General features: G+C 37.2%; 1 protein-coding gene across 1 annotated transcript; it reads left to right on the forward strand.

Moving 5' to 3' along the window:
• Positions 1-6,272: 6,272 nt before the first annotated feature.
• On the forward strand, positions 6,273-7,274 carry LOC120526570 (trace amine-associated receptor 13c-like). The gene is made up of 2 exons (XM_039749735.1): positions 6,273-6,830; positions 6,924-7,274. Exons 1-2 carry the CDS (start codon positions 6,273-6,275, stop codon positions 7,272-7,274), a joined length of 909 nt encoding a protein of 302 aa, XP_039605669.1.
• Positions 7,275-25,876: the final 18,602 nt, after the last annotated feature.

Genomic DNA, 25,876 nt, shown 5'->3' on the forward strand with positions numbered 1-25,876 from the left:
GCAGGTAAAGTAAAAAAATAAAAAATAGATGGTACAAAAGATGGTATGTGAGACTTTTAAAATGTATCGTGTCATTACGATCGGGAATATGCGACGCTTGAATATAAATCACCACGAATGCATCTGTATGTCGGCATTTTGCTTCAACACTTTGAACCATTCATCAAACAGCAAAGCGCGCACATCGATCCCCGAGACCATAGAGGCTTGCTGTCACATGTAGATAGTAAACAGAGACTCTGACGTCACGTTCCGACTTTTAGCACACTGCGCCCCCCGACTTTTTGCTGGTACTGCAACTCGCGCATGCGTCGCGTTAATTTCTGAGGACCTGCTCAGAGGACGCGTGAAATGAACGCTGGGCTCGCGTCAGCCATGATGCGGACGCGTACGCGTTCTGAGCGTGAAGTATAAATGAGCCCTTAAAGTCCCTGGCACTTTTCTTCACATGTTTTGTGAATGCCCGCTGGCTGCAGCTCTCTGGCATTATGTAGCAGAATCCTTCTGTACAATTCTGCAGCAACACTACCGTCACACCACCGTGCCCCCACATGTTTAATACATGCTTTAATACATTTCATCGTGAAAATGCAATCAAGAATTTCTCTTAGTATATTCAGAGAGCAGTAATATCATGAAGTTAATGTATTTTGTGTGGCAATCACTACCTGTGGCTCCTCTCAGCGCAAGAGGAAGTCAGTTTAAGAAGCAAATAGTGATTAACAACTGGGTCAGGGAGCACTTAATATGAAGTATTTAATATGTTACATTACTTATGACAGGGTTTGAGAAAATGTAGTAAATTAAACATTGATTGTAAGATGAAGTTTACAGCATTCTACTTTAATGACAAAATCAACTGCAAGATTAAAGTGGAAATGTTGAGAATAAGCCCAACCTTTTGACTTTAATCTCAACATAAATCTTCTTCCTCTTTCGGCTACTGCTGTTAGGGGTTGCCACAGCAGATCATCTTCCTTCCATATCTTTCTGTCCTCTGTATCTTGTTCTGTTACACCCATCACCTGCATGTCCTCTCTTACCACATCCATAAACCTTCTCTTAGGTCTTCCTTTTTTCCTCTTCCCTGGCAGCTCTATCCTTAGCATTCTTCTCCCAATATATTCAGCATCTCTCCTCTGCACATGTCCAAACCAACGCAATCTCACCTCTCTGACTTTGTCTCCCAACTGTCCAACTTCAGCTGACCCTCTAATGTACTCATTTCTAATCCTATCCATCCTTGTCAGACCCAATGCAAATCTTAGTATCTTTAACTCTGCTACCTCCAGCTCTGTCTCCTGCTTTCTCCAACCCATATAACATAGCTGGTCTCACTACCATCCTGTAGACCTTCCCTTTGACTCTTGCTGATATCCGGCTGTCACAAATCACTCCTGACACTCTTCTCCACCCATTCCACCCTGACATCACTTACTTTTTCAACTCTATTCCACAATCCCCATTACTCTGTACTGTTGATCTAAATTATTTAAACTCATCCACCTTCATCAGCTGTCCTTGCATCCTCACCATTCCACTGACCTCCCTCTCATTTACACACATGTATTCTGTCTTGTTCCTACTGACCTTCATTCTTCTCCTCTCTAGAGCATATTTTCACATCTCCAGGGTCTCCTCAACCTGCTCCCTACTATTGCTACAGATCACAATGTCATAAGCAAACATCATAATCCACGGGGACTCCTGTCTAATATCGTCTGACAGCCTGTCCATCACCATTGCAAATAAGAAAGGGTTAAGAGCCGATCCCTGATGTAATCCCACATCCACCTTGAATGCATCCATCACTCCTACTGCAGACCTCAAAGATGCAATGCAGCTCCTTTTGGCCTTCTCTATACTTCTCCATCAATACCCTCAGAGCAAACATTGCATTTGTGGTGCTCTTTCTTGGCTCTTTCTAGTGCTGCTCACTAATCATCACCTCACTTCTTAACCTAACTTTCACTACTCTTTCCCATAACTTCATGCTGTGGCTCATCAATTTTATCCCACTCTAATTATTACAGTCCTGCACATCCCCCTTATTCTTAAATATTGGTGCCATTACACTTCTTCTCCACTCCTCAGGCATTCTCTCACTTTCCAAGATTCCATTAAACAATCTGGTTAAAACTCCACTGCCATCTCTCCTAAACACCTCCATGCTTCCACAGGTATGTCATCTGGACCAACAGCTTTTCCATTCTTCATCCTCTTTATAGCTGTTCTTACTTCCTCCTTGCTAATCCAATTGCACTTCCTGATTAACTATCTTCACATCATCCAACCTCTTTTCTCTCTCATTCTCTTCATTCATCAGCCTCTCAAAGTACTTTTTCCATTTGCTCAACACACTTTCCTTCCTTTGAGTACGTTTCCATCTTCATCCTTCATTACCCTAACCTGCTGCACTTAATTCCCAGCTCGATCCCTCTGTCTAGACAATTGGTACAGGTCCTTTTCTCCCTCCTTAGTGTCCAACCTTTCATACAGCTCATCATATGCCTTTTCATTAGCCTTTACCACCTCTCTCTTCACCTTACGCCTTATCTCCTTGTACTCTTGTATACTTTCTGCATCTCTCTGACTATCCCACTTCTTCTTTGCCATCCTCTTCCTCTGTATATTCTCCTGTACTTCCCCATTCCACCACCAGGTTTCTTTTTCCTCCTTCCTCTGTCCAGATGTCACACCAAACACCCTTACTACATCTGCTGTAGTTTCCCAACTGTCTAGAAATTCTTCACTACCACCTAGTTCCTGTCTGACCTTCTCCCTTCTCCACCATTTGATCCTTGGCTCTGCCCTCAGTCTTTTCCTCTTTTTGATCTCCAACGTCATCCTACAGACCACCATCCTATGCTGTTTAATTACACTTTCCCCTGCCACCACTTTGCAGTCTTCAATCTCCTTCAGATTGATTCTTCTACATAGGATGTAATCTACCTGTGTTCATCTTCCTACACTCTTGTACGTAACCCTATGTTCCTCCCTGTTCTCAAAATACGTATTCACCACAGACATGTCCATCCTTTTGGCAAAATCCACTATGCTCTGACCTTCTTTATTCCTCTCCTTGACACCACACCTACCCATCACCTCCTCGTCTCCTCTGTTCCCTTCACCAACATGTCCATTGAAATCCACTCCAATCACCACTTGCTGTGCCTTGGGTACACTATTCATCACTTTATCCAACTCACTCTAAAAATCTTCTTTCTCATCCATTGCACACCCAACTTGCAGGGCATATGCACTAACAACATTCATCATCACACTTCCAATTTTCAGCTTCATAATCATTACTCTGTCTGACACTCTTTTCACCTCAAAAACACTCTTGACATACTGTTCCTTCAGAATAAGTCCTACTCTATTTCTCCTCTTATCCACACCATCCATCCATCCATCCTTTATCCAACTCGCTATATCCTAACTACAGGGTCACGGGGGTTGCTGAAGCCAATCCCAGCCAACACAGGGTGCAAGGCAGGAAACAAACACCGGGCAGGGCACCAGCTCACCGCAGGGAATGTTCACACACACACACACCAAGCACACACTTGGGACAATTTAGGATCCACACCATGATAGAACAATTTGAATCCACTTCCAATCCACCTGGCCTTGCTCCCCTTCCATTTAGTCTCTTGCACACACAATCTATCAACCTTCCTTCTCTCCATCATATCTTTTAACTCTCTCCCCTTACCAGTCATTCTGCCAACATTCATAGTTCCTATCCTCAGTTCCACTCTCTTTACTTTCCTCCTCTCCTCCTGCCTCCAGACACATCTCTCACCCTCCCCCCACTTCTTTTTTCTTATTCTTCTTCTGCGGCCAACAATAGCCCAATTTCCGGCAGCACCCTTTGGCTAACAGTACTGGTGGCGGTCATTGTTAACCCGGGGCTCGACCGATCCAGTATGGAAATTTGTATTGTTGTCCGCATATTGAATTGGCAAAATTTTACACCGGATGCCCTTCCTGACATAACCCTCCCCATTAATCCGGGCTTGGGATCGGCACAAAGAAACACACTGGTTTGTGCATCCCCTGTTGCTGGGTTTGCTAACACATATTTTATACTACTTTTAAGTTGGCACCCTGCCCAGGATTGGTTCCTGCCTTGTGCCCTGTGTTGGCTGGGATTGGCTCCAGCAGACCCCCGTGACCCTGTATTCGGATTCAGCGGGTTAGAAAATTGATGGATGGAAGTTATGTTAAAGTGATCAGTTTTAAATCTAAGTAGGATATAGCAAGTCACTATATATAAACATAACACTTTCCTATTAATGTAATTGAAAAATAACAAGTTTTTTAACAAGCAGACTTTTTGAGGTTACAGTGTCTGCTCAAAGAAAGTATAGAAAGCAGGTGCCACACACATGCACACACACTGACGTCCACCTTAAGTGCAGACAATTGATGAGCCCAAGGGATAAAAAGGGATTAGGGTGTGGGTGCAAGGACAGCAGTGCTAAGAATGATCCCCTTCCTGTTGCTTGTGATCTGCAGCTGCAGGCACTCTCTTAGGTGCTGACTTTCAACAAGGACATTTAAGCCAAGGCGAAACAATAATGTAACAAATAAATGGCTGCCATACAGGCTGAGTGGGCTGGTTACTATACTGTTTTCTTGAAACACAAGTTATGAGTCCTGCCTGCTAGCATATCATCCGCCAGCTCTTGCAGGTCATATAAAAAACTTTTTTCTACTAAACATTTTTCATGGTATTTTATTAAAGTTGTCTTTTTATTCTTAAATAAAGTTGATTTTATTATTACAACATTCAATGTTACTGTGTGCATTCTCTTGTGTGATCAGGCAGTTAAAAGAAAATGTCTTTAAGTGTGTGTAGCAAATACTGTATGTATTTCAGTAGTGGTGTGGGTTTCTTTGGAGAAGTAAGAAGTACAGTATATATTTTTACATTTATTCGCTTAGCAGATGCTTTTATCAAAAGTGACTTACAAAAGAGGTCAACATAATTGAGTAACAATATACATGGGAGTAAGATTTTTACAGTGAACTGCATCCTTGGAGGCTTCTGGCCACATTATTGTGGCCATCAGACTCTAATAAAAGAGAGAGGCACACAGGAAATGTTTGTTGTAAGTTTGGAGTTATTGCTACTTATTAAAAACGTACTGAGTGATTGATTTTTTTTTGATCCTGTTACAGGGGTTGACTTCTTTTCCACGAAAGAACACTGGGTTATGTCTCTTACACATTTGGCTGCTGTATCGCAAGGGTGAGGGAAGAATAGTCAATGATAATAAGCAGCCTACATGAATTTTTTATTTACACTTCCACAAGTGTAAATCCTGGAGCTTTACTGAATCTTATCTGCTAGAATGAGGGCATCCTCTGTCCTGAAAAGGAGACTCTGAAGTTTACTGTGTTGGTGTCAGATAAAGTTTTTTCACGTTTGCCCACCTCCTGTTTTAATTTCAAAATAGATTTGAGATTGGAAGCAACAGTCTGAGGTCTGTTACTCACTGCAAAGTAATGTTTACTGACGACATTTCATTCAATGTAAAATATAAAAATTATGAGAGTTTCAGCTGTCCTTTAAGTCCCATTCTAGACATACATAAGAATTTTAATCAAAAACTCCTCAATTATACTTATCCCCTTAGCACCAAGATAACTATTAAATACTCCTATTTTAGAATTATTTTTGTATGGTTTTTAGTTTTGTAAATGAGCTGCATTCCTTAATCTTCTGCTCTTTATATGCCAGTTATTTGTTAACCATCATAACATTTCTAAAATATGCCCATTCACAAAACTTGAGTGAGATATATTTGTTTTGCTTTTATATATATATATATATATATATATATATATATATATATATATATATATATATATATATATATATATATGAAAATACAAACAGAGAACTGAAATTAAACAACAAACATCTAAGGCATTTCACTTTTTCCAATATATATATACATACATATTGGAAAAAGTGAAATGCCTTAGATGTTTGTTGTTTAATTTCAGTTCTCTGCTTGTATTTTCATATCAATAACTTACCATAATTGCTAACAATCTGTATATCACTAGCCAGTTGTTGTTGACAAGGAGGGAGTGGCTACCATAACATCTGATTCTATAAATTCAGTGCTGATATTTTCAGCATCAAAAAGAAGAGTGGACTGTATTTAGGTGAAATGTAAAAGGCATTGAATTTAATGGAATACAATTTAAAAGACTTATTAACTAATTAATTTAAAAGAATTATTTAACTTGAAATGCAAGGTAATCCTGTTTATGGTAACTTATCTGGCAATTCATCATACCCTAAAAGAAGTCAGCCTGCTGCAATGTATGTTCTTCTGTATTTCTTCTCAGCGTCTTTGGTGATTCTCACTGTGTGTGGGAACCTGCTGGTTATAATCTCAATTTCACATTTCAGGCAGCTTCATACACCAACCAACATACTTGTTCTGTCCTTGGCTGTTGCAGATCTTTCAATAGGTATATTTGGAATTCCCTTTGCTATGATTAAAACTATTGAAAACTGCTGGTATTTTGGTGAAATTTTTTGTTTAGTGTACAATTTAATAACTTTTATCTCAACTTCTGTTTCAATTAGCAATTTGGTCTTTATAGCTGTAGATCGCTATGTTGCTGTTTGCGATCCACTGCGGTACACTTCCACAATAACTGTTTCTTTTGCTGGATACTTCACTGCACTTGGCTGGGTCTTCTCATTAGTTTACACTGTAATCATCATTAGTATTAATGGCATTGACAGCAGTGAGGGGCAGGATGGTTGTCCACATGACTGTTTTGTTATTCTCAGTGAGGTATATGTCATTGTGGATCTAATAATCACACTTATCTTGCCCTGTTCAGCAATGATAATTCTTTATTTAAATATATTTATTGTTGCAGAAAAGCATGCAAAAATAATAAGTAATACTATACAAGATTACAAACAAGGAAAGAAAAATATATCAAAAAAGTCTGAAAGAAAGGCAGCGAAAACATTAGGTATTGTAATGGGAGTCTTTTTACTTTGCTGGGTGCCTTACTACCTCTGTGGCCTAATCGATTCATATTTAAATTTTAATGCTCCACCAATAGTAAAAAATATTTTTATTTGGCTAGCCTACTTCAATTCTTCTGTGAATCCAATCATTTATGCTTTGTTTTATCCCTGGTTTCAAAAATCAGCCAAACTCATAATAACACTGAAGATCTTGTCTCCTGAATCCTCTTTAGTCAGTTTATTTTCGCATAGTCACTAAATCCAGCTTAATGCTTTTTTTTGTATTGAGGACGGTAAAATGACAAGCGTACTTCCAGCAAAAAAATACACACATAGACTCTTAAACAAATAAGGTATGGACTGTTAATATCAATGCACTGACAATAAAATAGATTGCACATATACTGTAATGCTTTAAAAAAAACTTTAATCAAAATACCTCAAGTATGTTTTTGTAATAACCAGGTACCACATCCTTGCCTGGTTCCTATCTTAGGCGCAGTTGGGTTATGGATCTCCATGATCACTAACTGAAATAACAGATTTTGAGAATATTGTGGTAATCTATCTTAAAAATGTATATTTTGTGTCTATTAAAAGTTTCATACTATATAGAATTATATCACTGAAAAATAATACTACAAATATTGCAAAATAATTCTACATTTAAAGCATAAATACATTATTCAGTTCTATTTGTTAAATATATTTAGTAAACAGATCATTTTGCAAACATTAAATTTTAAAATGGGGAATTACATTCTAATTTTCACCTAAAGCAAAAGCAATGTTTGTTGCAGGTGACAGCAGTTATTTTCATCCATATAGGAAATTTATTTTAATTTCATACATAGAGTCTGTTAAACTATTTTAATATAATCAAATTCAGAGTTGTCTCACATTTTTAATTAGGTTATGTTATGCATACAAATTAATCACTCTTCATTCTCCTATCAGTCTTCTTATAATGTATTAATTTTTTTTGTATACTTTTTATAACATAGTCATTGCAGTAAAACTTATGTGTTCAGATATATTAATTGTTTATTGTTCTGCACAAAATTTTATTAATTTAACTACTATGGGTAGTAAAAAAATCACTTTTCCTTCCATAAAAAAGCAAATATGATGATGCTTTTATAATTGCTTGATACTACTCACAGTCTATTTATTTCATAAGACATTGTTTTCTTGTTTATTGTAAGCAATTTTAAAAAATTATATTTATATATACATTTGTGTGTGTATTTAAAATCTTATTCTTATTTTCAAATGCCATGAAATACAATTAAGATTAATAAGAAATTATTTATATTATTGGGTTGAGTAATGTCTTATATAATCTTTTAATCTTTTCAATTTATTGACTGAATATTTAGAATTAATTCAAGATTCCTATTACTGGCATTATTATTTAAATGAAGTAACAAGGTTCAGTTTAATATTTTGTAAAAAATAAATCACTTTTTATTTGTGTTTAACAAAACACAATGTTTCATATACAAAAACAATGTCTTTTTCAAAAAAATGGCACTCAAAGAGAAAATAATATCCTCAGTTTCAACTTCATTGCACTGAAAATGTTAAATCTTAATCTGAATGGTGACTTGATGCTTCAACTGCCAAATTCTGTAAAATCTGTCCAATAAATGCTGTTCTAATCAGTTGTATTTTATCTATAAAATAATTACATTTACTTTCTGTGTGGTGATTTTTTTATTTCTTTAATGACAGTTTTTATAAGCAGCTATTGTGTCATATTTTACTTTGAGATTCTTTATCTCTGTTGTCTATTTAGTCCTTTGTAATATTAAAACATAAAAATTGGTTCACTAATTCATCAAAGAAAAAGCACATTTGTGCCATTAGTTGCTGCAGTTAACAATAAATTAAACATTGCTCTTGCAAAATATTTGGCTTATATAAGTATGCCAAGAACAGCTCAGTTTTGTTCCAGGAATTCATGTCCTTTACTGTAGAGGCTGTAGGTAACACTCCTCCTGCTCTTCCAAAATGCTGACATGCAATCTCTGCAAAAGTATTGCAGTTTTTGATCAAGAAGAAACAAGTGACTCCAGCCTCTGTGGGTCAGTAGCAGCGTGCCCTCAGTTGGGGATAATCTCATAATAATCTGGTTTTAGTATGTATTTACAGTAACAAGAATGACTTTGGGGATTAGTACTGTTGCAGTGTGCCTCAGAGCTACGGACTAGCAGTGGATAAAGTCTAAGGCTAATGGCAGTTTCAGTGAGCTTCTTAGAGCTGGAGAAGGTGTCTAAAATGTGTACTAACTTAGACCACCTCATGAACATTTTTAACAAATTTACAAAATATCCATCCATCCATTATCCAACCTGCTATATCCTACAGGGTCACAGGAGTCTGCTGGAGCCTATCCCAGCCAACCAAAGGCTAAAGGCAGGAAACAAACCCCAGGCAGTGCGCTAGCCCACCGCAAAATTTATAAAATATTCCAAATTAAATGTGTACACACCAGACAGACTGTTATGGGCATGAAAAAGAACAAATATGCCATTACAAAATATTGAAACCATATTGTATGTTTATATTTGCACTGAAGTAGTGTGTGGTACTGAATCAAATATTTTAAACTCAATGCCAAAGAAAAAGAAAAACAATGCATCGATATATTTAAATTTCATAAAATTTGAAATAAAAAAATATAGATCAACATACATTTAACCATTATTCTTCACTAAAAAGACAAAGTTAGTATCTCTAATTAAAAAAAATCATTTGACTGCCAGTTCAGACAGCACACATTAAAAGATGCTGCTAGTTTCCTCCATGCTATATTCCTTCAGAGGATCATGGAGGTATCTTTATGAATGTTCTCCAGATCTGATTTGATATATTTTCACAATATGTAATACATTGTATCTGTGCTCTATTGTGATGTGCTGAAATGAGGCACTCCTTACAAATATTGTACTTTCTCTCACTATGTATTTTAAAAGCTTTGGTGATTCTTGGATCAATTTTGTTATTAGGGAAAGCTTAGTACATAATGAATGACAAGTATTAACTGTTTTATATTTTCTAAGTAACTGAGAACATTACCAGATTAAAACAGATGCAGTCTGAATTGATTCTGACCTTCCAGTGTGGAGTTAAGGGGTGGAATATTATTTCAACAGGGGTGATATCAACATTCTAGAAATCCTGTTGCCCCTACACTCAATCTTGCCTTCTGCTCAATGCAGTAACTAGCAAAATATAAATAAACATGATCTTACAATCACTATAGGCTCTCCTAATAATATGATGGGATTAATCAATATAAGCTATTTATATTAAGAAAGCTAAAATAATATTTCTTGACTGTGGTAATGTGGTGAAGGGGGATTGGGAAGTCAGTTTAAAACCTGCATTACTTTTTTCTTGTGTATACCAGGGTGCACACTCAGGTCACTTTGATGGTAGAATATCATCTACTCATGAATTGCAGAGAGACAATTATGCTTCATAAATAATTCTACTAATGTTTATTTTTCAAAATAATTACTTTCTATATACTTTCCATAGATTTCACTGCCTTTTAAGTTTCCATGAAGACATACTTTTCCCATATGATCTGTTCCTTTTAATCAAGAGGACTGTGCAGCTGCCAGTCGTTAATTGAGAGAGGGCAAGACATTGATTGCCAGTGCCACCATTAATGGGCAATCAGACCACCAGCTGAATAAACCAAGGACACACACAAAATGACAACAAGACTAGCAGAGTATTAGTTAAACTTGGTATTGATCTTCTTCTACTGTTCACTGCAACAGCACTTAGATATGAGGATCATCCCCTTTTAGTACTGTACTAAGTAGTATGGTCATGATCTGCTGCTAGCATCTCAGGGACAATGCAATTGGCACCTATTGCTATCCACTTGTCAAAAGGTGTTAAACGTGTACATTCACAACAGTTCCATACATCCAAAACCACTAAATATGAAACTTCTTAAATACGCTGCATGCCAAACAGCATATTTATTTCTTTCGATGACTACTCTCTTCATATAAAAAAAACATGCAAAGCCATGTCACCATTAATAAAAAGAGATTATAAATTGGGATTGCCATTTTTCCTGATGTATCCTGCTCATCTGAAGCTTTCATGTTGGTCTGGAAAACCTGAAAATATTAAGCATTTCCTTTTTAATAGTTTTCATCTTCTTACACCTATATTTAATTAAGGCTTGTGTTGCACTATCAATGCGTTCTTCATTCATTTGCTGTCTTTCTCTTTTTCTACTGATGTATCGTTCCCACTTTTCTAATGTATCATTCTCTAGATCAGGGGTCTCCAACCCTTTTTACCCTGAGAGCTACTTCTACAAAATGTCAATGGCCAAGAACTTCTCATATTTTCTAATGTTTATTCTCATACCTTATTTCAACCCAAACAAACTAAATAAGCTTGCTTTGTATGAACATTTACAAAATGTTGGTGTCCACAACTCACATTTTGCATTGAAACATCACAAAAAATATTTAGTTCACCTGCAAGTGCATTTTGTATATCTGTATGCATTTTCTAGTGTATCTCACACTGTTGAATTAAAACATGAATGCTGTAAAAACAAAACAATGCAATTACAAATACACAGATATTACTTTTTCATTTGTCATTTTGTTACATGTGACTGTTTCACTTCAGAAGAGTATTCACATATCCAGTTGCGTGTGTGATTTGTTTTTTAGTTAGTGAGATGACCGGCACTGAATGGAATCAACAAGAGAGTTGAACGGTGGAGTGTAGCCACTTAGGTTCACTCTTCTGGAGTCATTTAAATGTTCATCTTTCAGTCTTGTTCTGAACTTTGATTTCATGACATTCGTGTCAGAAAAGGCAGACTCACAGAGGCATGTCCGCTTTTCACGAGAGAACTACTTTACGGATTTAGATCATGTTTTTTCTATAATTTACTTGAACATTCCGGTTGATTTTGCAACTTCTCTCATTTCGCTATGTATCATAGTTCGCTTGCGGTACTGATTTATTTGCGTGAATCCGAGATCCACGCAATGGGCTGAAGGGAGGGGCCCTCCTCACTCACTCGCCAGCTTCGGAGCATGTTCCTTAACTCTGCTTAGTTAGCGAACGAGAGAACATTGAATTCAACTTTGTCTGATATTTAAAATAAAGTGCTACTTAGGTCTTTATGAGTTTGAGTCTGGATGTTCTCTTAAGTGTATGCCACATTTAAAAGATAGATTGCAATTCAGATTGTGGATCGTCATTTTGTGTTAAAAGAATCGTGATATGATTTTTTGGAAAGATTACCCACCCCTAATTTGACTAATCAAGTTTTCAAATTTATGTAGGATTTATTAACCCTTTGGCAAGCTACTTGGAAAAGGGTTGCGAGCTACCGGTAACTTGCGAGCGACATGTTGGAGACCCCTGCTCTAGATGTTTTGTACAGCCAGCTTTTCTTCCCTCCTTCAGACTCTGGTTCTCATGCTTAGCTATTTTTCATTTGCTTTTCACACATATGCAATATGTGTATATATACAATAATACTTTAGTTAACAAGTCCTCTGAAAGTGAAGCTCCATTATAATGAAACCACAAAAAACATGCTATGGTGCATATACATATATTTGTGTATCCAACCATTAGAGTGTTATGGTAAATATTGTGCAACCTCCCTACATAGAATAGTTGCTGTATGTCATTGATATTGTGAGCACTGTTAGTGGCAGTTCTAGACCATTTTAGCTGGTGGGGCAGACAGGTGCTAGCTCTTCTATTCTTCTATAGAGGGACCAGATGCAATTAACTGTACTGTTCTGTATTTATTAATCACACCAGATTTCAGCAATTAAGAGGCAAAAGACATTAATGAGAAACTGTAAATATTTTGTTAATGAAAGGTTTATTACAGAAACATGATATTTTTACATTTGTATTCTGTAGAACTGTTATGGCTCTTATTCTAGCATTAACATATCAACATATTTACATCCAATGGTTTGGCCCTTTACTTAATACAGCATAACCAATCTGTTTGTGTTAAGCTTTATTCATTACAATTTCATTTTGTTTGTTACATCACTTGTATTCTGCGCTTTCTATGGTTTCTTGCAAAATGATCAATAAGCACATCTAGTTTCAATGCTCTTCTTGACTCAATACTCAACACTCCTAAATTGGTCAATCACTCATCTGTCATAGTAGACTTAAGACAGGTCTTCACCTGTTTTAATGTTGAAAAACTCCATTCACATGAAGCAGTTCCTGCTGGGATAGTCACTGCTGTTTTGCAGAGCTGAAGGAACTAAAAAATAAACTTAATTATAAGGCTCAATAAATGATGTCAGCTCTACAATGCTAGAGGATTTATGCAACTTATGTAGTTCATGCTCCAGGTCTTCAATTTTTGATCCTATTTTCTAGCATACAAGAAAGAGCCTCCTCTTTGAGAAATGCATCACTTTTGGGGTTTAAGCTTTGGATGACCTTCAGTAGTGAGTACATTATAGTTTACACTAATTTAAAAGCTTAGCCTTTCTTGTCTTTTTGCAGCTGGCTCTATTATGATATTACATTGCTCAGCGTGTCAACATGTTGACAAAGAACTGTGAACCACTGAGAGTCAGATTCAGTAACTCCTTGCCAGACAAACACTCCTGAGGGATCTGAACGCTCGCCTGCAAAAAGAGGCCCCCTTAGCAGTGACATCAACACATTTGGCAACATCAACCCTGTACTGTACAGACTGTTCACTAGGCCAAGTGGGTTTTATCCCCGCTCCTACTCAACACGATGGACCTGGCTGTTCCAACGATGCAGGCCAGATCATCTATGTCGGCTCAGGCAAACATCGAAATCCACAATCACTTTCACCCTCTCCGCTCCCCCATTGTGTCTGCTGACCTTGGTGAGGTAGTTGTTATCAGGGATTCAATTGTATGCCATCTCTATATTTCATGTCCTAACCAGAAATCTTTTGTTTGTTGTTTTCCCTATGCATAAGTTTGAGACATTACAAAAAGAGCACTTACAGACTTCAAGAAACACAAGGACAGTGCTGTTGGAACCGTCGTATTCCATGCAGGCATAAACAACATTCAGCTTCAAGAGTTGGAGGTTCTAAAGGCAGACTTCGCAGCACTAATCCAGGCCATGAAAAAGAGAAACCCTGTGTGCAAGAATCATCATTTCAGGTCCTCTGCCATAAGTTAGAAGGTTGAATGAAGCCTACAGTCAACTACTGTCCTTAAGTAACTGGTTGAGAGGCTTCTGCAAAAGATGAAACATCAGCTTCATGGACAAGTGGGATTTTTCTGGGAAAGAAACATGTTTCCTCAGTATAACAGATTCAGTGCCTGGATCCTCTACGACAATTTCTCAAAGTTAATATGTCTTTCTTAAATACGTACTTTTAGTCCTAATGTTCTCTATAATACCGTTTTAGAATGTGATAATTCTGTAGTGAGCTTACCATTAGATATGTGCTGTATTAGCGCTAGAATAACTAACCATAGTCTAACTAAAAAACCCGGACAAAGAGGTATAAATATGAATAATTTAATTACCATTTTACCTACAGGGTGGTGGTGAGATGTTACCCTCTGCACTGGGCTCCCAATTTAGGTACTTTGTTGTGTGGTGAGTGTGGTAATGCACTATCAATGCATGCTCCCAACCTCCTCATCCTCGCTATAGTTGTGGACTGTATTAGGACTATAACAACAGATTATGGATTAAAGAATAAATCTGCACAAAGGGTATTAACAAGAATAACTTTATTGCTATTTGAAGCTGCCACAACACTTTGTTTCAGCTCTGCTTTCTGGGACCTTAAATATGGCTCTGCTAAATATTAGAGCGTTAACTGGCAAGACTTTTTACATTAACGATCTTATCAGTGATAAGAAAGTAGACTTTCTCTCACTAAATGAAACATTGCTGAGCTTAGATGCTGCTACAGTATTAATTGAAGTAGTACCTCTGAATTATAGCTTTGCTCATTTGGTTTGCTAATTCAAGAATGGACGAAGCTTAGCGAGTATTTACTCGAGCCAATTAAATGGTAAATCTACTGGTTTTGGTACATTCACAACTTTCAAGTATATAGCCATTGTTATTCAACGAGACTCCCAGTCTCTCATACTAACTGTTTATAGACCTCCAAATTATAATGTGTATTTTATTGAGGAACTCTCATACTTAGTATCTATACTAATAACAAAGTTCCTAATTGTAGGCGATTTTAATTTTCATGTGGACAACCAGTGTGACCCAAAAGCAAGCCAGCCCACACATAACGGATGACACACTTTGGATATAGGAATTTGAAAAGGTTTAAAAGTTGAAATAAATCAGTTAATAGATATCAGTATTTCAGACAATTTTTGCATATTATTTAATGTAGAAATACTGATAACTACAACTAATGAAAAGCATATTGTTAAAAGACAGTGTCATTATGCTAATCACATTTTCTAAACTATTTGCTGAATGATTGATATTGTGTTTATGTGTACCAATAGTCTGAATATTGCAAGACAAACAAGATGCCCCTTCTCTTATTGCATACTCAGAATGACTTCAGATATTAAGAGTATTTACTTGTGATGGATATTCTTTTCAATAGAGTGGAGGCCATAGAAATGGCCAAACCAGATACAACTATAGTGTTTGAGATGTTACTGGAGGATTTGTGTAGAAGATTATAAATAGAAGACAAAATAACAGAAACCTGTTCATTGCACTTCCCACTTCCCACCATTAAAAAGAAAACAAGATATAAAAAGAAATGGGATTAAAATGATCATCTGTGGTACTGCTAGTATTAACATTAATAAAGAGTACCCCAAACAAAATAAACCTAACACCTCATGAAATAGTAATAGGAGGACAAGATCAACAGCTACATTTTGTTCATTTAGCTCACTTTCAAACAAAGAATGTAGTGCTTTACAAGATGTGAAAGAGAGAGTTGCAAGAAAAGAAAAAAATAAAATTAGGTAAGAATATTAATAAGTAATACAATAGCCAGCATCTTCTCCTCTTTTATGGGACTACTAAGTACTTTCAGCAATTACAAATAAAATGTTGCTATGCATACTAATAATGTAAACCATTTAAATCATTATACCAGCATGTTAAAGCTGCTCTTCCTAGCCCATCTGAGATAACAGCAAAACATGGCTGCAAGTCTGCAGCATGTGATTTGGAATTGGAAAACTTACATACGGGCGGCACAGTGGCGCAGTGGTAGCGCTGCTGCCTCGCAGTTAGGAGACCCGGGGTCACTTCCCGGGTCCTCCCTGCGTGGAGTTTGCATGTGCTCCCCATGTCTGTGCTGGTTTCCCTCCCACAGTCCAAAAACATGCAGGTTAGGTGCATTGGTGATTCTGAAATGTCGTGTGTGTGTGTACACCTTGTGGTGGGCTGGCATCCTGCCTGGGGTTTGTTTCCTGCCCTGTGTTGGCTGGGATTGACTCCCGTGACCCTGTACTTAGTGGGTTGGATAATGGATGGAAGCTCACATATATTTATCTTCTTTTGCACATAGATTAAAGATTGCAGATGACATGACAGTATATACTGGTTAGGCGTATTGGCATTCTTAAATTACCCCAACTTTGTGTGCTCACTCTGTGATAGACTAGACACTTGTCCAGTGATTGTACCTGCCTTGTATTCTGTGCTTACATGGATAGGCTCCAGCTTTCCAACTGTCCAGCTCAGAATAAAGGTGGATTAGAAAATGGATAGATGAAAATATATCTACTAATAGTGCAAATTTTTCAGGACTTGAAACACTACTGTACTTGAATTTTAACCAAAGTGCAATGTGCAATTAAAAAATTTGAACTCAGTCTATAGCTTTTAAACTCCATTCCTAAACTTAAAAGTTCAGGTTTTAAATTTGCACGCAAATTACATTGTGTATATGATGGAAAATTAGAACAAAATTGTATAAGAAAATAAAGTTGAGGATTATTAGAAACAATTTAAAAATAAGTTAAATTATTGAATGAAGCTTACTATTTATTTTGCACAACATCTCCTGAGGCTGTTCCCCACTGGCCCTGAATCTGCACAGATTACAAAACTTATGAAATATTTGCTTTTTACAAAATCTTTGAGTATATGTCTTATATTATATACAAATTGGAAAAAAAATGAAACTGCCCCCAATACTGACAAATTTCTCTTGCCTGACTCAGAAAAGTGTTTTTATGCTGGTAATTTACTATATTTTCTAGAAGCCTAATTTGTAAATCACTTTTCTCTTATTGTTAAAGAGGAGGGAGTGGCTACCATAACACCTAATTTATATAAATTCATTGCTGATATTCTCGGAACAACAATCGACAGAACTGTGTTTATGTTAAATGTGAAAGATACTGAATACAATGGAGTACAATTGAAAGGACATAAGGAGAAGAATTATACTACTGACGATGCAAGTAAATCCTGTTTATAATAACTCATCTGGCAATTCATCCATCCTTAAACGAAGTCAGCCTGCTGCTGTGTATGTTCTCCTGTATTTTGTTTCAGCTTTTTTGGTGATTCTGACAGTGTGTGGAAACCTTCTGGTCATAATCTCAATTTCACATTTCAGACAGCTTCACACACCAACCAACATACTCATTCTGTCCTTGGCTGTTGCAGATCTTTTATTAGGTATATTTGGAATTCCATTTGCTATGATTAAAATTATTGAAAACTGTTGGTATTTTGGTGAAATCATTTGCTTAGTGTACAATTTAATAGCATATTTTCTAACATCTGTTTCTATTAGCAATTTGGTCTTTATAGCTGGCGATCGCTACATTGCTCTTTGTGACCCATTGCGGTACACTTCCATAATAACTGTTTATTTTGTTTGTTTGTTTACTGCACTTGGCTGGGCTTTCTCATTAGCTTACACCATAATAATCATTAGCATGAGTGGAGTTGACAGCAGTGAGGGACAGGATGGTTGTCCACATGACTGTTTTGTTATTCTCAGTGAGACATTTATCATGGTTGATCTAATAATCACATTTATATTGCCTTTCTCTGCAATGATAATTCTGTATCTTAAAATATTTATTGTGGCAAAAAAGCATGCAAATTTAATAAGTTCTACCATACAGAACTGCAAAGGAGGGAAGAATAATATTTCAAAAACGTCTGAAAGAAAAGCTGCAAAAAAATTAGGGATTGTAATAGGAATCTTTTTACTTTGTTGGGTACCTTACTACCTCTGTGGTATAATTGATTCATACTTACATGTTACGGCTCCACCTATAGCAAAAAACATTTTTATTTCACTAGCTTACATCAATTCCTCGATTAATCCAATCATTTATGCTTTAATTTATCCATGGTTTCAGAAATCAGTCAGGCTAATAATAACACTAAAGATTTTGTCTCCTGAATCCTCTTTAATCAGTTTGTCTAAAGATAGCCAGTAAATCCTGCCTATTTCTCATGTTGCATTCCTGATGGTAAAATAATAAACCTGATATTGTAAATGACAAAAAATGACTAAACAAATCAGCAAAGAGAGTTAAACATTAATAAATGATCATATTAAAAAAAAATCCTTTAAGCTAAAATATCAAAAGTATGGTACTGCAATGGACTGGTGCCACATTCACGGCTGGTTCAGAGTTTTAGAATATTATGGTATTGTGTACTAAATGTTTACATTTTTAATCTATTAAAAGTTAAATAATATTGTATTACTATAAAATAATATTAAACATTTTAGTAAATAGTATGTTTAAAATATCAGTAAATAGTTCACATTTATATATTTTCTATATTTAGTAAACTGAAATTTTAAAAGAAGAAGTTGCCTTCAGCACTTTGTTTAAAAAATAAGACATAAACAAAGCAGGTAATGTTATAAAGTGTGTTCAAGGTGACATTTGTGCAAAAATGCTGACATTTTCCTAAAATAAGCTTTAAAAACTGACCAACATCTCACCTGCTGCTTAGAGATACAGTGGCTATAAAATTTATTTATCACCTTGGAGTTTTTCATAATTTATTGCTATGCAACATTCAACCACATTAGATTTAAATTGGCTTTTTGACATTGATCAACAGAAAAAGGACTCTTTAATGTGAAAGTGGAAATGTATCTCTTAAAGTGGTCTAAATTTATCACAAATATAAAATAAACAAAATTGGTCATATAATTATCCAGATCCTTTCATATGACACACTTAAATCCTCAGTGGTATAGCAAATTGATTTGAGAAGTTAAACAGAAACCACTTATCTGTAATCAAGAGTTTTCAGTTGACTATAGTATAAATGTACTGGCAGCTAGAGGGGCCAGCTTATGGTGAATCAACAGCGTGGCTTAATATACACAATGAGGACAAAGCAACACACCAAGCAACTCCATGAAAAAAATAACCGATAAAGTACAAAGGTAATGGATACAAAAAAATCCAAGTCACTGAAGATCTCTTGGAGAATAGTTAAATCAATCATTAAGACATGGAAGGGGTATGGCACAGTTGTAAATCTGACAAGAGTAGACCATTCACCAAATCTGAGTGATCATTAAAAGAAGAAGACTAGTGAGTAAGGCCACCATAAGACTCATGATAACTTTGGCGTTACAAGCTGCAGTAGGTCAGATTGTAGAGACTGATTGGAGTTGCCTGGGGGGCTTCACCTTTATGGGACAGTGGCAAAGAGAAAGTCACTGTTAAAAAATTGCACATGACAATCTGTGTAGAACTGGCCAGAATGCACAAGAGGACTGTAAAGTCAGCTGGAGGAAGGTTCTATGGTTTGATAAGAACAAAAATGAACTTTTTGGCCATCAGAATAAATTACATGTTTTGTGTAAATCAAACACTTTATATTATCAAAAACATATTACACCATGAAGAATTGTGGTGGAAGCATCATGCTGTGGGTGTGCATCTGCAGTAGGCCCTGGAAGACTTGTGAGGGTAGAGGGTAAAATGAATGCAGCAAAATACAGGAAACATAGGCCATATGTTTTGGAAATGTACCAAATTAACATTATTTTAGACACAAATCTTTACATATTTATCAGACAGCCTTGGTGTCACAATGACTCCTAAATAATTAACATATATATTTGATGTACTCCTAGAAGGAAGAATCTTTTATAACTCAGTGGGTGACTGGCATTCTGTATTATTTGAAATTAAAAAAAAAAATCTAATGATTGCTTAGAGGATCTACCCAAATCTTTTTTTTAGATCTTAGCATGACTTAATTAAAATTAATTAGAGTAATCATATATATAAGGAGAAAAAGGATTTTTTTCTGCTTTTGGCTCTCCTCTCTTTTTCTTTCTTTTAGGTGAGGGTTGAATTCCTGTTTTGCTAGGTTTTGTTTTTTCTCTGTTTTCTTTTTTTATTTTACTGGTGTTGTTTCTAGATTGATTTTGAAGTAATTTGTTGTATAAGTTCTGCAAATTGTATCTGTTTGATTGTATATTATGTTACTTTCTTGAAATAAAATTTAAAAAATAAAACTAAAGTGACAACTTATGAACAGGTTTTTGCCACTGGATTCCAGAAAGCACACTCTTTTCTAGTTGGCTATGAGACTGAACCCTGAAAAGGACTGGCATATCGTTCACCATGGTTGAAACTTACCTTCATTCAGTGCTGCTGGGATGTTCACTGGCTTTCTGTGACCCTAAACTTGGTTCATTAAATCTACCCCTCAGCATATGCAAACCTATTATTTTTGTTCAGTTCTTCTTACTTCATTGCAAGCTACGTATGTGCTTAACTTCTTAATCACTAGCTGTCACTAGATAGCCAGAGCACATGCACTATGTTACTGACCAAGCAGGCAACACCTCTGCAAAAAAAGGCATTACTTCTGCAAAATAACACAATAATTAATATAATGTTTGGAGTGGTGAAAATAACCTTCCATAGTAATGCAGTAATGCATATTTTTTAAGTAACATAGATAATTTTTCTTCAATTAAAAAGTATTCCATTAGCTTACTCATTAATTTAAAAAGTAATCTATGTTATTTCTAATATGTTGTCCCCAACACTGAAGCAAAATGTTTTAATTTTTAAAAATGTGCATGTAATAATGATTTAAAGGATGTTCATGTAATAACACCGTCTTTTTGAATTAGCAATCAAGCTGTATCAACTACAATGCCTTCGATGAATAAAGAATAACACAAAGAAACACGCAATGAACCTTGATAAATGTAAAGCTAATTCTAATTTATTTTTAAAATATAGTCATATTTAGTGTACAACACATCACTCTAATTAGAGTATTGACAGTATAGATACAGTACATCAAAACACAAAATGACAAGCAAAAAAAACACACAAAATAATATTCAATGTAGACAGAATACAGTATAAAGTTACACTATAAAGACAAATATCATTTATAGTTCATTTAATCATACAAGATTATCTTGCACACTCTTTGGATGTGGTTAGCTATGCTGCCTCATTTTTCCTGATTCCTGGATTTTAAACATCACTCTCACATATTCTGAAGAAACCAGTTTAAAGTTACCAGTCTGGTTATGTCTTTCAATGGGAAGGAAACAGTAGAACTCTCACTGACAGAATATGCAAATTCTACAGAGAGGGTGCCTGTGTGAGTGAGGATTAGAAATGTGTTTTACATTTTGAAAGCGTCCATTCCACTGTAGCATTTGTCAGGTTATTTTTTAAACTTTTTCATCTACAGTAAAATGTCCAGAATGTGTGAACATTTCTTATTTAGCATTCACAGTTTTTCAGCCAACAGCTACTCAAATTAAATCAAAATGTTGAAAGAACATTAAAAAATACAAAACAGACTGCTTTGTCTGGACAAAAGAGATTACGAATGAGTATACTGTCTTCCCCATCTCTCAGCTAATCCTTATTCAAGCAGAAGACTGATAGATAACTATGATTAAAAGCCCTGTTTATAAACAGAAACAGGTGACAAATTGGCTTGACTGGTGATTCAAATGAGTTCAGGCTGAGCACACATGAGCACATGAATTTGGCATAACTGGTTTGTACCAAGGACAGTTCTTTAAGTCAGACCTAACAGCAAGCCATTTAAGTCTGACAGTCACCTATTAGCATAATCCTACATTTCTTTTGAAGGTATTTATGTGAGAAATAATGGAACACTGAGCGGTGCCTTCTAGGACTGACCCAATGATTTTAGCTCATTTTATGCTTTAAAGGACTGCTGGCTTAATGCCACTCAAAGATGGAAAACAAAATGTAACTTTGCAGAGTTGCCATTTTTATATGCACTCCTACTATTAATGATGTCAGTTCAGCTCATTATTTTGGTGATTCGTCCCTGATGTATCTTGTATATCATGTCTTGTGGATATGGAGAAGCTGAAATACCTCCTTCATTATTTTAAATTCAAAGTTTCAACCATGGTCAGTAGTATTAAGGCAGGGTGTTTCTGTCAAAATTTCAATTAAAAAATAATTGATGACTTGATGCCCCACCCCATTCCTCTGATTGGTGAATTTAAATGATGTGCCCCACCTCCTCCCCGTGATTGGTGAATTCCAACCTGCCCCTCCCTAACCCCGCCCAGATCCCACCTTAATCCCACCCCACCCTCCTGATTGGTCAGGGTTTGTGTCAAGAGCAGTTTGATGGGTGTTGATCCCGCCCAGACCCCACCTTAATCCCACCCCATCCGCCTGGTTCACTGAGGCAGGAATATCTTGTCTGGCTGGGATGGTCAATTTTGCAGCCTTGACAATCTTTTTTCTGGTTGTGGTAGACAATAATGTTCAGCAGGGCCTTTTTCCAGGTTTCATGCAGCATGCCATCAGGACAATCCATATCTGTTTCAGAAAGTCCGAACAACATTGGTTCCTGTGGAACTTGTCTGTTCACCCACAGCTGTCCTGGAGCTAGGTAAGAGGTACCCGTCTGAGCACAATTAGCGGAGACAGGCGTAGGCATCGACGGTCCTGGAGACTGGAATAAACTGTCTCTCTCAAGGGCGCTCGACCAGAGACAGTAATCAGGTCATAAACTTAAAAACAACAGGTCAGATTCTTGGTTGTCCTGAATGCAGTTGATCTCGACCTCCCTGTCTGAGTTATAGAGTTGGTAAGATTCAGGCTTTGGAGCTTCAGGCGGGACACCTGAGGTTATTATGCCGACAACAGTCATTTCAGAGTCTGTAGCAGCTAATATGCGGAGAGCTTTAAAAGCTTCAACGAGTTCTGAAATTGCAGGGTCTTTAGTCTGGTAATCTTGATAAACGGCTGAGTATTTATTGTAAAATGGGAGGGGCATGGCTTAGAATAAAGGCGGGATTTCCATTTCGTCATTGCTCAATTCTGCCCATGTTTTGGACAACTTAGTCTGGCCCTTGTCTGCCGCTTCAGCTTGAAGAAACTCAGGCAGAAAATGTCTTTTAACACCTTTCATCCGGTCATTCAAATAGAGCCTACGGATCTGACGGTTCACTGGGGCATTGGGCCATTTCTTCACAGAGTCTTTAGAGCCAAAGAAGATGAACTGCTTTTAATACCCAACTTTCAGAAGGGAGGGGTTTAATTGAGTGTGTTCTTTTCACCTGTCAGAGGTGGGCAATTCATGTCAGGCCTTTGGTTCATGGTAAGGTCGTTCTTTTGATATAAAGGGCCTCAGGAGAAGGCGCAGGGAGGGGGTGCAAGCCAAAAAACAGGTGTTGACAGACGGTTTAATGCAGAGGCAGCATCCATCTAACTGCTCTTGACCCAAACCCTGAACCAATCAGGTGGTTGGGGTGAGATTAAGATGGGGTGTGGGCGGGACCACCCATCAAACTGCTCTTGACACAAACCCTGAACAAATCAGGTGGGTGGGATGGGATTAAAGTGGGATTAGGGAGGGGGCAGGTTGGAATTCACTGATCACACGGGGAGGGGGTGCGTAATTTAAATCCACCAATCAACGGAAAGGGGCGGGGCACATCATTTAAATCCACCAATTAGAGGAATGGGGTGGGATCATCAAGTCATCAATAATTTTTTATTGACATTTTGAAAGAAGCACCCTGCCTTAATACCACTCTGGTCACTGTGGAGAGTCTCAGGTGCACCAAAATGGCAGAATATCTCTTCCATAAACCTTTTAGAACAGGTGGATCACATATACCTTGGGCCACTTTGTAAAAGAATCCATAGCCACAAGGTCTGTGTCTCTGTCTGTGATAGGGAAGGGCCTGAGGAAGTCCACAGCCACTCGCTCCATTGGGGCTCCTGCTTGTAGAGGCTGGAGAGATGCATGCAATTGGTGGGGCTGATCTTTGAAGTCATCACAACAGTGGATGAACACCTCAGCTAACAGCTTCAAGTCTGTTCAGTGCAACTGTTGTCTCAGCCACAGCAGTGTCTCAGAAATGCCAAAGTGTCCCACACCTGGTGGACTGTGTACCCCCTGAATGGCTTGGTAAAGTAAGTGCCAGTTCACCAGAATTTATTGAATGTGGTGTCCTGTAACAGGAGTTTATCTTTGATTTAGTATATCTTCGATAAAGCAGTCCACCCAGATCTCAAAACCGTCCCATTGAGAGAAATATGCCCAGGGCGGGTGTTGTCCCACTGCTATCCATTCCCAAACTGCAGCCAATTCTGGGTTGTTCTCCTGTGCCTTCTAGAATTCAGTTGTGATGATGCTATGCACTGTGGTCAGCTCTTTCAGCGTCTCTTGTATTGCATGACATTGAGTGATGGTAGCCTGTTGTTGATTGGCTCTAGCACAGTGGCTGTAGTTTTCTGTGAAGCAAGGTCTTTGTGAGAGGGCATCATCATTGAAGTGTCAGCTTCCAGCTCGGTGCTTTATGACAAAATCATGCTACTGCAGTGCCTCTACCCACCTTGCCACCAGACCCTCTGGCTGTTTGAAATTCAGAAGCCAGGTGAGCGAGGTGTAGTCAGCCCATAACGTAAACTAGTGCTCATAAAGTTATGGACAGAATTGCCACAGACTGGAGATACCTGCCAAGAATTCCTGACATGTTACACAATAATTTTGCTCTGGTTGGTTCAGGCAGAGGCTATAGTGGCCAATCACCCTCTCCAATTCTCCTTCCATTTGGGATAGGACAGCTCCGATGCTCTGAATACTGTCATCTATGTCCAGGACAAGTGGTGCATTTGGGTCTAAAACAGGAACAGTGATACGGACCCCTTTCACCTGACAGAATGCAATATCCCATTTTGGTATCAACCACTACTCACTGCTCTTGTTGGTCAGTGTGTGAAGTGGTGCCGCTATGTTCGCAAATCCTCTAACAATCTGCTAGTAATAAGATACCAAACCAAAGAAATTGGGGAGTTCCTGCACATTACTGGGTTATGACCAATCATATGCACTGGCAATCTTCTCAGGATCAGTAGCTATCCCCATTACTATAACCACATGACCCAAAAACTTGGTTAGCATGTGACACTTTACAGGGTTCAGTTTAAATCAGAATTACTAGACACTATAAACTCAATTCAGAGTGGGAAAGCAGCAGGCTCTGAAATGTATAAAAAATTAAGTTAACTCCCCTATTATTAGCAACATTTATAGAAGCCAGAGACAATAATATTTTACGTCAGACTATTCACCAAGTATTAATTACCATCTTTTGACTTATTACAATGTGCATCATAAAGACCAATATCACATCTGAATAAAGATGTTAAGATACTCTCCAAAGGTCTAGATAAAGGGATGAGAAAGTACGGCCTTCAGTAATATCACAAGATCCATTACATTACAAATATCCATTACATCTGACACCAAAGAGATCTTATCTTTGGATGCACAAAAAAGCATTTGATATAGTGTAATGGGACTACCTTTTCACCACATTGCACAAATTTGGGTTTGGCTCAAACA

This window comes from Polypterus senegalus, chromosome 3, assembly GCF_016835505.1.
Source record: "Polypterus senegalus isolate Bchr_013 chromosome 3, ASM1683550v1, whole genome shotgun sequence".
NCBI classification, from domain to species: domain Eukaryota; kingdom Metazoa; phylum Chordata; class Cladistia; order Polypteriformes; family Polypteridae; genus Polypterus; species Polypterus senegalus.